Source organism: Chaetodon trifascialis, chromosome 14 (genome assembly GCF_039877785.1).
Source record: "Chaetodon trifascialis isolate fChaTrf1 chromosome 14, fChaTrf1.hap1, whole genome shotgun sequence".
NCBI lineage: Eukaryota > Metazoa > Chordata > Actinopteri > Chaetodontiformes > Chaetodontidae > Chaetodon > Chaetodon trifascialis.
In genome coordinates, this window is record NC_092069.1 from 18,069,167 (window position 1) to 18,082,462 (window position 13,296).

General features: G+C 47.9%; 1 protein-coding gene across 8 annotated transcripts in view; it reads left to right on the top strand.

Moving 5' to 3' along the window:
* Window positions 1-13,296, top strand: part of meis2a (Meis homeobox 2a) — a 78,574-nt gene that overhangs the window by 62,724 nt on the left and 2,554 nt on the right. For 3 of the 8 annotated variants that reach the window (XM_070978736.1, XM_070978738.1, XM_070978737.1), the window contains exons 10-12: window positions 9,762-9,820; window positions 11,666-11,755; window positions 12,212-12,309. In XM_070978736.1, the coding sequence (XP_070834837.1) occupies window positions 9,762-9,820; window positions 11,666-11,755; window positions 12,212-12,270 (208 nt within the window). In that variant the 3' untranslated portion in view covers window positions 12,271-12,309. Of the gene's footprint in view, window positions 1-9,761; window positions 9,821-11,644; window positions 11,756-12,211; window positions 12,310-13,296 lie in introns of all 8 variants that reach the window. The other 5 variants (XM_070978732.1, XM_070978734.1, XM_070978733.1 and 2 more) reach the window with 3 other exon arrangements.

Sequence of the window (13,296 nt, forward strand, 5' to 3'; positions counted from 1 at the left end):
GTTATCACAGGTAGCTGGAGGAATTAGCCACCATTAGCCAACGCTATTACATGCATAACAAGATGCAGAGATACAGAGGAGGAGAGAAAGGAAGGGGGAGAACAATGAGGAGTGTATTACCCTAATCTAGGGTTTCTCACTTCCCAGCCTTATGAATATTTATCCCTCCCATTACCGACGATGATGTTTCAATTGGTAGACGCTGTGAGCATGTGCGCCAAGGAGGGAGGATGGCGGGAATGCGTTCTCCCTAGTGGGGGTGGAGGGCGCCCGCCTGTAAGCCCCCCCAGACATATCTGCTTTATCATCTTCTTGTTATACTGTACGTGAGATTTTCTTCAGCTTTCTCACAGACATAAGGTGAAGAAATAGCAAGTTTCCAAAATGATATATCTGCCATGTGAGAAGTTTTTTTTTTCTGAGGTTACAGCAGATATCGACGTGACAGTCATCTCTGGTTCGGGAAAGCTTAACCTACATAATAGAGCATTTTTGAGAACGGGGTCATCTGTGTTTAAGGGTTACTAGTACACCCTTTATAGGAAGACTCGCTCATGACAGTTCACAGACTCACATTCAAGGACCATATTCTGCAGTGTGGGCTGAATGGAGTTTGGCTTTTGCGAGACCGAGAGATTGTTGTGTTTGTTTCAGGCTGTCACATTTTGAAGGAGGCCAGTCAGGGCTGTACACAGCCAGCGGTAGAGCTGATCTGAGAGGCAGAGGGCTCGCTTCAGGCCACCAGGCACATCAGAGTCCCTGTGGTCCGCTCCACAGTGTCGGTGCTGCCTCTGCCAGCAGTCCCTTCCACAAACAACAGCTATTTATATCACTCGCCTGCTGCTGGGCTTTTTAGCCCTAAACTCTGCTCCTGACCGTGCCTGCGCATGTGCGCCTGTGCGCCTGCGTTTGCGCTTATGTATGTCAAAGCAATTATGTGCAATTGAAACTGGGATTAATAATTCAGCAGGGAAGTCAGAGACGAGCTGACAACATTTGACCGATGACTCTCGTGGTCACTAATATGTGCTAGACGCAAACACACTTACTCAGAGGCATCATGGAAACGTGCTTGGTGGAAACACTCACTGGCACGCCAGAGACACAATGATGAGAAGATGATGACATCCCAGTGGGAGGGAGAATCCCTTTCCAAACACACACACACACACACACACACACACACACACACACACACACACACACACACACACACACACGCAGACTCTGAGTCCTGTGCTCGCCAGTAGTCTGATTCTTAAAGACTCCAAGCGCAACGACACCTAAACCCCGGCATTAGAGAATCTCGACAGTCTATCCTCTAGGTTTAGGTGTCACTTTTTAATTGCTCAAACTGCTGTGCATTTGCACTGCCCCAAATTCATGGTTCATAGTGCAGCAGTGCGAGGAGAGAAAAGAAAGTGGCAGGAGGAGAGAGAGCATGTGCATGTGTATATATGTTTGGGGGTGGGGCGGTGAAATGGGGGCACCTTCCCCTGCACAACCTCCCATTGGCTCTGCTTTCTGACTTCTGCTCAGGCATCTGAGATTCAGGAGCACAAGTTCATGTCTGCAAGTGTGTGTGTACACGTACAGCACACGCATGCTCACAAGTCTACCCAAGCGTGTATGTATGCATGTTGCGTAAGGACGTAACTGTTGAAGCCCCTCTTGGCAGGCCCCCTCTTCTTCTCTTTGAGCTGAACCCATTATAGTCTTATAAAGGAGGGGGGCGAAGAGACGTTTGATATGAAGCAAAGGAAATAGATTGGCCTTATTTCCTTCCTGGCTGCTGCAACGCAGACACTTGTGTTGCCTAGACGATTCAGGCAATTGACACTCAATTTTGTTTGAAATATCACGCCTCTATCATGTCATTATCAGCTTCCCCTGGTAATCCACAAAGCCGCCCTGTTTGATATCTGACAATAAGGGGGAGTCACAGAGTCGCGGAATCTCTCACTCGATTACCAGGCGGAGAGGGAAAAAAGAGTTGAGAATGAAAGGGAGCAGAAGACGATGGAGCGAGAGACAAAGAGAGGGTGAAAGAAATAGAGATGGAAGGATAGTGCAGGAGGGAGACAGAGAGGCTAAAAAAGTCACACATTTGTATGATAGCGGGGAGAAGTGGATGGAAACGGAGATTATACCTGCCCTCCCCACAGAGACGCACAAAGGAGCCCAACAGGCCTGGCATTGTGGGAAAAAGAGAACTCTGGGTAACAGGGGTGGCAGTCTTCACAACTGAGAAAATGGGGCGATCTTGTAAGCACACCCACTCATCTCAGGAGGGCTGATGGGTAGGCCGGGGTAATGATAGTGCTGGATTCACTCCTGCTTTCTGTTCCCCCTCTCTCTGCTCTGTGTGTGTCTGAGTGTGTGTGCCAGCCTGCCAGCATGTCTCTGCTCTATTTCTCGCTGGCCCTGCATGAAAGCACAAAGCCCTCACCCACCCAAAAGGTGAGAAGCTGGCTTATGAGGAATGAGCGCTACCTTCCAGCGCTGACGACCCCTGTCATGCGCTATGTGCCGGAACCTTTGACGGGGGATAATATTGACATATCTCGGATGTTTTCAGATGCTCTTCAAACAACGGGAAACACAGCTGTTGGTCCCTCGGCTTCTGGGCAGGCAGGCGATACCTTTTTTTGTGCACCTATGCGCGTTAATAAGGTGTTGTCATAAGGGAGGGAGCGCGAGAGAAAGAGGGGCCTCGCTAACAAGGGAGATGTGGATCAACTTGTTCCTTAATCCTCATGTCTGGTGGTGATATTCAAGAAAAAAAAATAACAGCGTTAGTAAAAACATTCCAGGGCAGAGGTGCCAGCCTCTGAGGAAAGGGAGGTTAATGACAGGAAATATTAGGGGACTGTCGGAGAGAGGGAGAAAGAAAGAAAAAGAGGAGATAATTCCACCCTCCCTCCTAACATCAGAAAACTGGTAGAGCTAGGGCAGGTTAGCCATGCTGGGTTGCTACAATAAGGTCTCTTTCATACAGGTGTGTTGACGCCTGGGGCAGGCTTGGCCTCGGTCCATTCCATTCACCCTGGCTGATTTGAACAATAACTATCATATCTCTTAAAAGAGAAGGGAGGGTGAAGCGTCAAGAAGGAGATGCCTGAGAGCTGTGTCGGGGCCAAGAAAAACCCCCGCTGCCGTTGTCAGAGCTTGTTGATGTTTTAGTGGAGGAAAGAACGGGCACGTTTTTTTTTTTTTTTTTTTTTTTTTTTTTTTAAAAACCTCTCCCCCTTCATAACCCCCACATTTTTTCCTCATCTCCTCTCTCTCCCTCCACTTCTGCACAGTGTTTTTGTGCCGTAGGACAGAGTGTGGTGAGGAGACAGAGGAACAAAGTGCTGCTGTGTGGAGCAGCAGCTGCTGCTTGCCGGATCAAAGGGGCAACAAGCGTGGTCTTCCTGGCCCAACGCTGCTCTGGAGGTGTTTGACGGACAGTCAGCAGCTGGGGCCGCACAGCCCGCCATGTAGGGGTCAGGCCGCTGGACTGCGAGGCCCAGGGGTGACATGCCCTCACTGGACAGGGGGAAGAGGGGAGAAGGTGTTAGATGGGAGGGTAAACAGAGGGAGAGATGTCTGTGTTTGTTTCCTTTGTTGTTTGTGTTGCTGTTGTAGTTTCGAGAGCCACGTCTGGGATTATTACTGCATATTCCTATCATTCAAATCGACGGGCTGTAAGGTGTTTATTTCTCATGACTTGACCCCCAGTTCTCCCTTATTCATCATAATGCATAGGCGGCAGTATGAGCCTGAGTTTAAGGGTTAAGCCATCACTAGAATAGCATTGCACTCCACACTGCAGTGTTCCCTCTTTGGTGCTGACAGAAAATCAGAGCAAAAAAAAGAGACAGACAGAGAGCGAGCATGCCGCAGTGCTATTGATTTATTTTAATTAGCTGCTCGTTAAATCGTGTCAGTTTGCAACACAAATATATAATTCTTTGTCTGATTTTCCACTTGAGCCTTAATGACTCGTACTCCCCGGGTTTCAGAGAGGAATAACTTCTGCAGCTAGACTGACAGAGCAGTGCAAATGTTACTCATATAGGGCTGGGGGGGTGGGGTGGGGTGGGGGATGCCACAAAAGGGCAATGAGTGGAGTAATAAAAAGGGAAAGAAAAACAGGTCAGTGAAAGTCCATGGAGGAGAGGTGAAACAGTCCCCCTTTGAGAGGCAGACAAAAGAGTGTGGAGGGGGGTATGGAACAGGCACTGTGGATGAGAGAGAGGGAGAGAGAGACAGAGGTAAAACTATGTAAACACAGTGGCTGCCCCAAACGTGGGCCCTCTCTGACGTTCCTAAAAAACGATCCCGCCTCGCTCCGCTTCACATCTGCACTAAATCAAACACGGGGGTGAGGTAATGTTCGCTTATGTCTGTTGACTCCTGTTTTAACTTAAAGAAGGGATCGAAAAAAGGGAAACTCTGCCTCTGATAGGATGAGCTTGAGGAAGCTTCCTCGTTCCTACCCTATCTGCTTGCCCTTTATCTCCATCCTGGAGGAGCAGAGCCTGTGAAAAGCTCCTTTGTGATAGTTTATGATAAATCCACAGATACTGTAGGTTCAGTCTGATGGCAAGCTATGTGTAAACTGTTACAGAGGGCCTGTTCGGGCCATGTGAGCTGATTCAATCAGTGTTGTTGACACTACAGTAGATCAGTGTTGGAGGTTCAGTAGCCCCAGACTGCCCCACTGTCTGACCGGACCATAATTAGTGTTTGCTTATACTAAACACACCCTCGTCATGGGGTTAATTTACATGCACTTCCTGGTCAAAGGACACTCAGTGTTTTGCTCCGTTCTGCCCGTCTTTCTTTTTTTTTTTTTTTGGGGGGGGGGGGGGGGGTCAAACTAAAGCCTTCCTCCTTTGATTCCACTGAGTTGTGACTCAGTCGCTGGAGGTTTGGAATCTTTATTTCTGTCTGAAGCAGAAGTATGGAAGCAATGAGCTTTAATAGGAACCAGAGGACAGTCATGTTTGCGAGCAGCGATCGGGGATTGAGTTCAGCACGTTCTTATTCAGATTGTGTTGCATCTAATCTTCCTGCAAAGACAGACAGGGGCCCGGGGATTTGACTGACAAAACGGAAACTTTCCCCCCTGTCCCTGGCATATGAGCCCTCAAAATGGGCATGTGCAGGTCAGCCATGAAGGCAATAAACTGTCAACAATTTCTGTGTCACAATTTCAAAGCGGCCTCCTCTCTTCGTTCGCTCTCTCGCTCTGCAGGGCTACATTTGGAGCATTCCGCCGCTCGTTTCTCGGAGAAGACATGTTTAGTATTTCTCTGTTTCTCTCTCCGGCTCTGGCTCGGTTTCTTTCTTTCATCACAAACTCGTCAAACAAGTGACCCTACTCCTGATTGGCTGGGTTCCGTCGGATCTCTGCAGCAATTGGCCAGCCAGCCGTCGAGGCTGTCTCCTTCTCTCTCTCTCTCTCTCTCTCTCTCTCTCTGTCTCTCTCTCTTTCTCGTCTTGGCCGCACTCCAGGGTAGGGTGGTTTGGCATGACGATTTCTCAGGGAAGGAATGCTGACAACAGGAGCGAGTTACCAGGTGTGGCTGCAAGTCAGTTAACCAGAAACAAGGCCTTTCTGACAGATTGAGATGAGGAAGCAAGAAAAAAAAAAAGCCTGAATACGAGCACTGAGTCAGACAGACTGGTTTTGCTGTGTTGGTGTTTTGAAGATGGTGTGTTGATCTTCCAACCTCCAGTAACCTTCCATAGTTTCTGTCAACCTATAAGGCCCTTTCTTTTAAGATGATGATGCCAGGGCCTTCCAACCTTTTAAGTTAACCACAGTAACATCTGGCAAGTTTCTGAAATTAGACAAAAGATCATTGCATACCTGTCAGGTTAACTGAAGTCCATGGTCAGTGATTGAACTTTGTGAGTGAGCCCCACTGCCCACACACAGATCCATGAAAAAAGGCAACACGATAAGCATTTGAAAGCCTGTAGTCGTAGAACCTGGGGTCACAGCATGTAACTAACATTAACTTCTTTTAAACTTTATTTTATTTAATTTACCAGAAACTCTTTGACCTTTGCCTGTTTGTGTTGTTGAGATTTGCTGGGACAACCCTGATGTGGGTTGCTGCATTAAAGTGAGGTTGAACGTCTCTACTTCATACACTGGAGACACATTGCATGTTTTAGGATTATGTAAGTTCCCTATTAGACCTATAAGTCTCGTCTGCTGTCTCTGACCACTCCTTCCCCTCAGTCCCCCCACGCTCACACACACTGGGTCTAGCATAACATTGTATGCTTGCCAGGGTATTTAACACCTAAGCAGACACTCTCTGAACCACCCCCCACCCCCCCGTGTGTGTGAGCAGATATTAGTAACCAGGGATGCCGTGTTGATCCAGCCTAGCGGAGACCCTGTGTCAAGTGGACTCCCGCTGTCCTGGCTCCATCATTCATATCTGTCTGTTATTTTCCTGTGCGCCTTGCACAGCAATAACACTCAGAGTGCTCGCAAACCCAGCGCTCTGTCTCTTCAGTCTCGCAGAGGAGACGCATATTGCGCATACACATGTGTTTGTACACACGTGTTGCTCACGCCATTTCAGGGTATGTCAGCGGGAAGTGCTAGTGTTGGCCAATTGGCAGCACTGTGCGAAGAATGCGCTGACATGCACATACACACATATTGGCTGACAAGTGCATACATATTCACATGCACGCTCCAAAGCATTCTTAGCACCGCAAGAGGAGTTTTTGATGTGCGACTTGAAAATGTGTTTAAGGCTTATTGGCCAGGAGAAACCAGTTGGCCACATTAAACAGCAGTGGACCGCTGCCCCCACCGGCCCGCTTTCTCCTGGGGTAATGTACACATTCTGAGCTGTATCCCAAGGAATGACCTCCACACGACCTCCTAACCTTGCCTTTAATTATTTGTTTGAAGACAGCATGGAGTTCCCATGCTGAGCGGTACTCTGTGTACTGTGTGTGTGTGTGTGTGTGTGTGTGTGTGTGTGTGTTGGTGTTTCTGTGCTCTAACATTGAGCAGAGGCAGGCCATAATAAGCTAGACCACCAGATGTAGATAATAAAACATGGGCTTCGGGTTGGTTTTTAGCTAGTGTCCCCTGTGAGCCTCCTGTGTTCTGGTTAGCCTACAGTCACGCTGGCGGTGGTTGTGGTCATGTCCATGGTGTCGATGTGTGGATTTACAGCGTGCATGTATGTTTTAGCGAGTGGTTGGGAATTCTGAGTCCCTGTGGTCAACCTCTCTGTCTCTCTCAGGGCCTTGGGTCCTCAGATCCATCCATCCATCTATCCGTCCATCCCAGTTGACTGGCCCTCATCTCCGGAGGATTCCTAGCTGTGTTGTTCTAAGCACACACCATTAGCAGCTCACGGGTCGAGGGAAAACAGTGTTATCAGGCCTGGGTCTGATAATCTCAATTGGCTTTACTCAGACTGATAAAAGGTGCTCTAAGGCCACCAGAGGGGCCCACTGGTCACCCCCACTCCTTCCAGCGCATTGCATCGCCCCCTGGTTACTGTGGCAACTTGTCAAAAACACAGCCTTTTTGTGTGTGTGGGTGTGTGCGATATGGTTGTGTTTGGCCAATGGGGAATGTTGACAAGAAGCAGGTCATCTCAGAAGCAGCTCGTGGGGAAAATATTTGAATATCCATGTGTTTGTGTACATGGCAATGACCTGTTTTCATACTCAAAAATGTACCTTTTCAATGCAAACACAGTAAAAGCTGAACGTTCTCCTGTACGCTTTATGTAAGAGGCAGGAAAAAAACACCAGAAGAAGACACCTGAAGGAACATTTAGAAGAAAAAGACACTTTGATCGTACAGCATGCTCTCTCTACATAGAGTATTTCCTCTCCTCACTGGAGGCCGCATAGGCAAATTTAGCACCCGGGAAGTACATTCCTACTATTATGTGTTTATGGTTATGTCTCAGAATAGGTAAAAATGCACATGGTTGTGATTTCGAGCTCCTCGGTGCATCTAGAAAGGCAGACAGCAGGATATACATTTTGGCAGGCCTTGCACTGGAGCTAAAAGAGTGAGTGCGCTACCAGGAATGTCTTACTGTTTACTTGCTCAGCTGGTTTTGATGCTGCAAGCGTGTCTCTATCTCAAACACTGCAGGCATTTCTGACAGCATAGCTGTCTAAGAATACTTTGTCCTGTTTGTTCCATCAAAAAATACTTTCACAGTTAATAAACGTTAACCCTGATTCATCTCTTAAACCACAAATCACGCGTTACAATCATATAATTTCCAATCCAGCTCTCTCTTTCGCGCACTCCGCCAAGCGTCCTCTGGCATTCTCTCTCATTCTCATATGGATGTGTTTCATCTTTTTCTCTCGGGGGCCCGCCGCACCCCTGCGTACCTGCACTCTGGATGCCCCCTGGCAAATGAGCACCGCGTCTCTCTTTTCCCAGCCGTGCATTTTGTACGTTTAACCATGTCACTTTGAGCCGGGCAGATTACAGGCGTTTAAGTTCATTGGAGAAGGTAAGGGCAGGTATCAGGGCTTCATGGGGGATTAGGAGCCCAAATTGGTTCCAGCTCTCCCTTCCTTCTAATGACCAGTTCTTTAGCCGTGCTGATGGTGCCGTGGCCCGTACGTTAGAAGAGGGCGGTGGGGCCTTTTTTTTTCTTTCTCCTCTGCTTTTTTGGAACCAGGAAAGGACTCCATGCTGGACAGCTCCAACGTGATTTGAAACCCCTCCTTAATATCAACCACATGGTGGTACCTGTAGCGCTATGTCCATGCTACATTTTTAGTACGTGAAAGTGAATGAGAGAAAGACAGACAGAGAAAACTTGGGTAAAATCTGAAGGAAAGGAGAAAGGTGGAGAGCTCGCTCGACCTGAGCGGCCAGCTTGCGTTTGATACAGCCCAAGGCATCTCATTCCAAGTTAAAAAGGTTGCCCCTGGCTGGCAGTCACCTCCAGATGACCTCCAGCTCTACACTGGAAAAGCCACAGGAGCAGGGCCGGCTGGGGAGGCTTTGTGGAGCTGCACTTATTCGCTGCTGTGGTGGTGATAAAACTTCAGACAGCCTAATTGATGGGCTCGCTGACATAACAATACCTTGTGAAAGCACGGAGTGGCCCATGCCTGGTCCTCATTTCTAGACAGCTGGAAGGGGAGCAGAACCCCCTACAATGCAGCCAGAGTGGGGTCCCACAGAGGGGAAGGGTGGAGGTGGGGGGCGGAATGGAGGGGAGTAATGAAAGGAACCATTTGTACCCTGCACTTTGCTAACTTAAAGCTCACCCCAGAAATAACGTTGTTTTGGAGGAGGAAGTGCAGACGGGACACTGCACCCTGCGTATGAAGCTGCTGTGTGCTGCTGCAGGAGCGACTAAGAGAGACATGGAGAGAGAAGGATGTGCCATGATGACGGTTCTTTTGAGCCCGAGCTGCACTTAATACTTGAGGAATGTCTCCCTGGTGCCCATAGCAACCAAACATAATCAAAAGCTTTATTAAAAGAGGGGGGAATAGATCATAAGGAACATTAAAAGTATCCCTCACTGGGTTCCCAAGTCAGCACACAATTGCCCTTTTGTTTGTTGCTGTTTTGTTGCGAGCGCCTCTCTCAAGGACTCGGCGGCTAATGTTGCCATTAAGTCATGCAAAACTGTTTTGTCTTTGTGGTGGCTTGTGATGAATCTCTCCGAGTGTGAATGCAGGGTGATTTAACGTTTGTTTTTCTCCTCTCTGTTTCTCTCTTTTCTCCTCTCTGCCAGGTTCATTAACGCCAGGAGAAGAATAGTACAGCCCATGATTGACCAGTCAAATCGAGCAGGTAAAGAACTCGGCTGATGTACAGCAGAGCGCTGCTTCTCTCTCCTTCTTTCCCCAGCATGAAGACACCCTTCCCAAATCCTTCACTGGCATGCATATCATGCCTGGAGCCCAGATTCTTTTTTAAAGGGGCACCCTACATCTGCTCCCTCCTCTTCCTCTCCCTCCCTTCATCCCCCCTCTCTATGAGAAGCGTTCGGCAGTGGTGCGGGCCGTTTGCTGATTGACTCTAATTGGAGATTTCCCAGTCTAAGTGGGGAGAGAGGTATATTAGCACTCTCTCTGTGAATTACTAATTGGACACAAGAGGAGTGCCAGAAATGCTAGCAGCATTTTATGAGTTATCTCCTTTTTTTGGGGGCTGTTTTGTTTTTAATTTTTGCTCCAGTCCAAGGTTGGGGTTGGTGGGGGCAGGGAGGGGTTCCCCCAGCTTTTCTGCTGCGTTTTAATTGAATTCCCTCACATTCAGAGCAATCACTGCTCCGAATTTTGATCTTTAGTCGTCGTTCAGCACATTTCAAATATCAAGACCACTGCGTAGCTACTTTCCAGTTTAACACTATCAATGAATGTGTTTTCAGTGATGAAAACTGCCCTGAGGAGGGAGAATGAGTTTAACATGACGCCGTGATCAAATCAGATCTGATGTTTTGCTTTGACGCCAGTGCCGGGAGGGATTTCCATTTTGTTAAAACAGATTATGGAAAGCTTCATATTGTTAATTGATAGCACATCATTTATTTTCCATGTCTATTGTGGTCAGATCCCAAAAAGCACAAACTGAGTAGCAAACGCGCCACCATGTGATCCCGTGGAACGATTCAGCCGCCCTAAGCTTCATTGACTATGGCATTACCAAAAAGAAGCCAATTATTTTGTCTCGGGGAGGGAAAAGCTGTTTTTGTTGATTAGCAAGCTTTCCGCCTTAAAAAGGTCCCCACTCACCGGGCGGCGTTGTTCCAATGAACATCAGCAAAATGAGAAATGTGGGTGACTCTTTCTACAATTACTGCGCTCCTGGAATATTTATCAGCATGCAACAAATGCGTGCCAATCAGCAAACTCGACAGCAGCAGCATGACTAAGAGCTCCCCCTAATCTTTACGAATTACAGATTATCCAAGATAATACTGTTATAGTCCTAGAATACACTGTTTTCTACAGTCTCCAAAGAGCATTAATTCATTAGGGCTAATAAGAGACAAAACAAGATACAACTGAGCAAATTGATTGTTACTGTATCCTCTTTATCATGACAGATAATCACTCGTAATATTGGCCCCTTTGGGATTATCTACATGTTTAGAATTGTGTTTTAAGATCCGAGCTGCCGCTGATGAATGTTTTCACTATCGATTAATCTGCTGATTATCTCCATGATTAATCTGTTAATCATTTAGTCTATGAAATGTCAAAAAAGTTGGGAAAATGCAGCTCCAGTTAAGAGTATATGACGGCTGGTTTGAGCACTGATTGCAGGAATCGCCTGCCATGGCAGAAATTCTACTCATCCTGTCAAACTGCATGCTTTCTTCTCTCAGTTAGAGAACAATGTCTCTCCTGTAAGTGTGGTTTTGAATGACACTGGTGGCGTGTGTGTGTGTGTGTGTGTGTGTGTGAGTGTGAGTGAGAGAGCGCTTGCAAGCATGGGGAACCTACTGTATGCGTGTTTGCATGCCACGTGTCAGTCAATGCTGTCCACAAACATGAGCACAATGTCTTACAGTATGTTTGGGCTCAAGCTGGGACAATTGCTGATTGTCTGGTGTGTTTTCTCTTCTTCTTCCCCCTCCCTTTTTCATGTCCACGTTTTGACTACAATCAGGTTTTCTTCTTGATCCTTCAGTGAGCCAAGGAGCAGCATACAGTCCAGAGGGCCAGCCGATGGGCAGCTTCGTGCTGGATGGTCAGCAACACATGGGGATCCGACCAGCTGGTGAGTCCGTCCGCCTCTCTTCCTCCGTCCCTCTTCCCTCCGTCATGCCTGCTTTGCCAGTTTCACCTTCAGTTACCGCAGAGCTGATCAGCACCGATCCTCTTGTCTGTAGCATGAGATTTAGTGACCTCAGCACGGAGCAGGTCCACAAGTCAGCCACGTAATACTAACAACCGCTGCGATAACGCTTCTCTTTAAAATTCTCACCAGACTGTCTGTTGCCTGTCTTGTTTTTTTCCTCTAATTTGACAAAATCTCTCACAAATGATCATGACAAAGAGATTTCTGGGATGCATTGCAAAATTAAAGCACTTATGCCACCGTCCTTCACTTCCCCCCCGCCCTCCTCATTTTCCACCTGAAGCTAACCATCCTCTCCATCAGTGGGTCTCCTCTGACCTCTCCGTGATTCAAACTCCTGCTGACCCTTTTCTGGCGTTTATCTCCTCTTTCTAGGGCCTATGAGTGGAATGGGGATGAATATGGGCATGGATGGGCAATGGCACTACATGTAACCTCCATCTTGTAAAGCAAAACGCAAAGAAAAGGGGGAAGTAAGTACTGGGCTCTTTTCCTTGTCTTTTACACTCTGGGGCTGTGGGGTTTGTTTTTTTTTCTCCCACAATTCCCTTCCACATCACCAGCACTACCCTGGTTATAATTTGCAGCAAGCTTCAGCCCCCTCCTCCTTAGCATCAGCAGCTAGGAGCTAGCATGCATGGGTGTTGTAGCAAGATGCTTTAAGGGGCAGAGGGAGCCAGTCGCCAAGGATGAATTGAAGACTTGGGAGAAAGGGGGAACCCGTCCTGGGACAGACAGGACCCGGCTTGTGGCGCCAGACAACAGGAACAACAACAGAAGAAGGAGGGGAAGAAACAACCTGGCATGGCGTGCACGAATTTATTTATCACAACAGCCCCATCGCTCTCCCCATCCCGGACAGCCAATGCAAATGTTGGACATTTAGGGAAAAAATAACATCTCCAGGGGAAGGGGCTGACGGGGAGAAATTAAGCAGGCTCCAGTGAAGCGATAAAGAAGGAGAAGTGAAACTGTCCTCCGAGTGACATAAATCTGTCTGGGGAAGGATTGATGCCCAAATTATCTTATATGCAAAGACGGGAACACCGCAGTACATTACGGTCCCTGAGCGAGATATACGGGCCGTGGGTGACATGGCCGATCCTTCACTGGGGGTTTGGTTTGAGCTGTGTAAAGGGAGGAATGAGTGTGTGTGTGTGTGTGTGTTGGGGGGGGGGGGGTGCGCTGTGTGTTTTGATTATTTTTTACTGGAGGGAGACGATTTAAGGGGAGGCGGGGGCCAGTGACTAGCCTGACCTGAGACTCGCAGACAAGAGCAGGGAGACACTGAGATAAATTTATAAGGTTGTAGACACAAGCATGACTGCATCTAAAAGGAGGCGATCGCTTTCACACATACAGATACAGTCTCTGTGTCTCTGGCTCTCTCTCACACACACACACACACGCACAACCCTCATACAGCTAAATGGCGGCAGTCTGATTAAGCTGGCCATTCC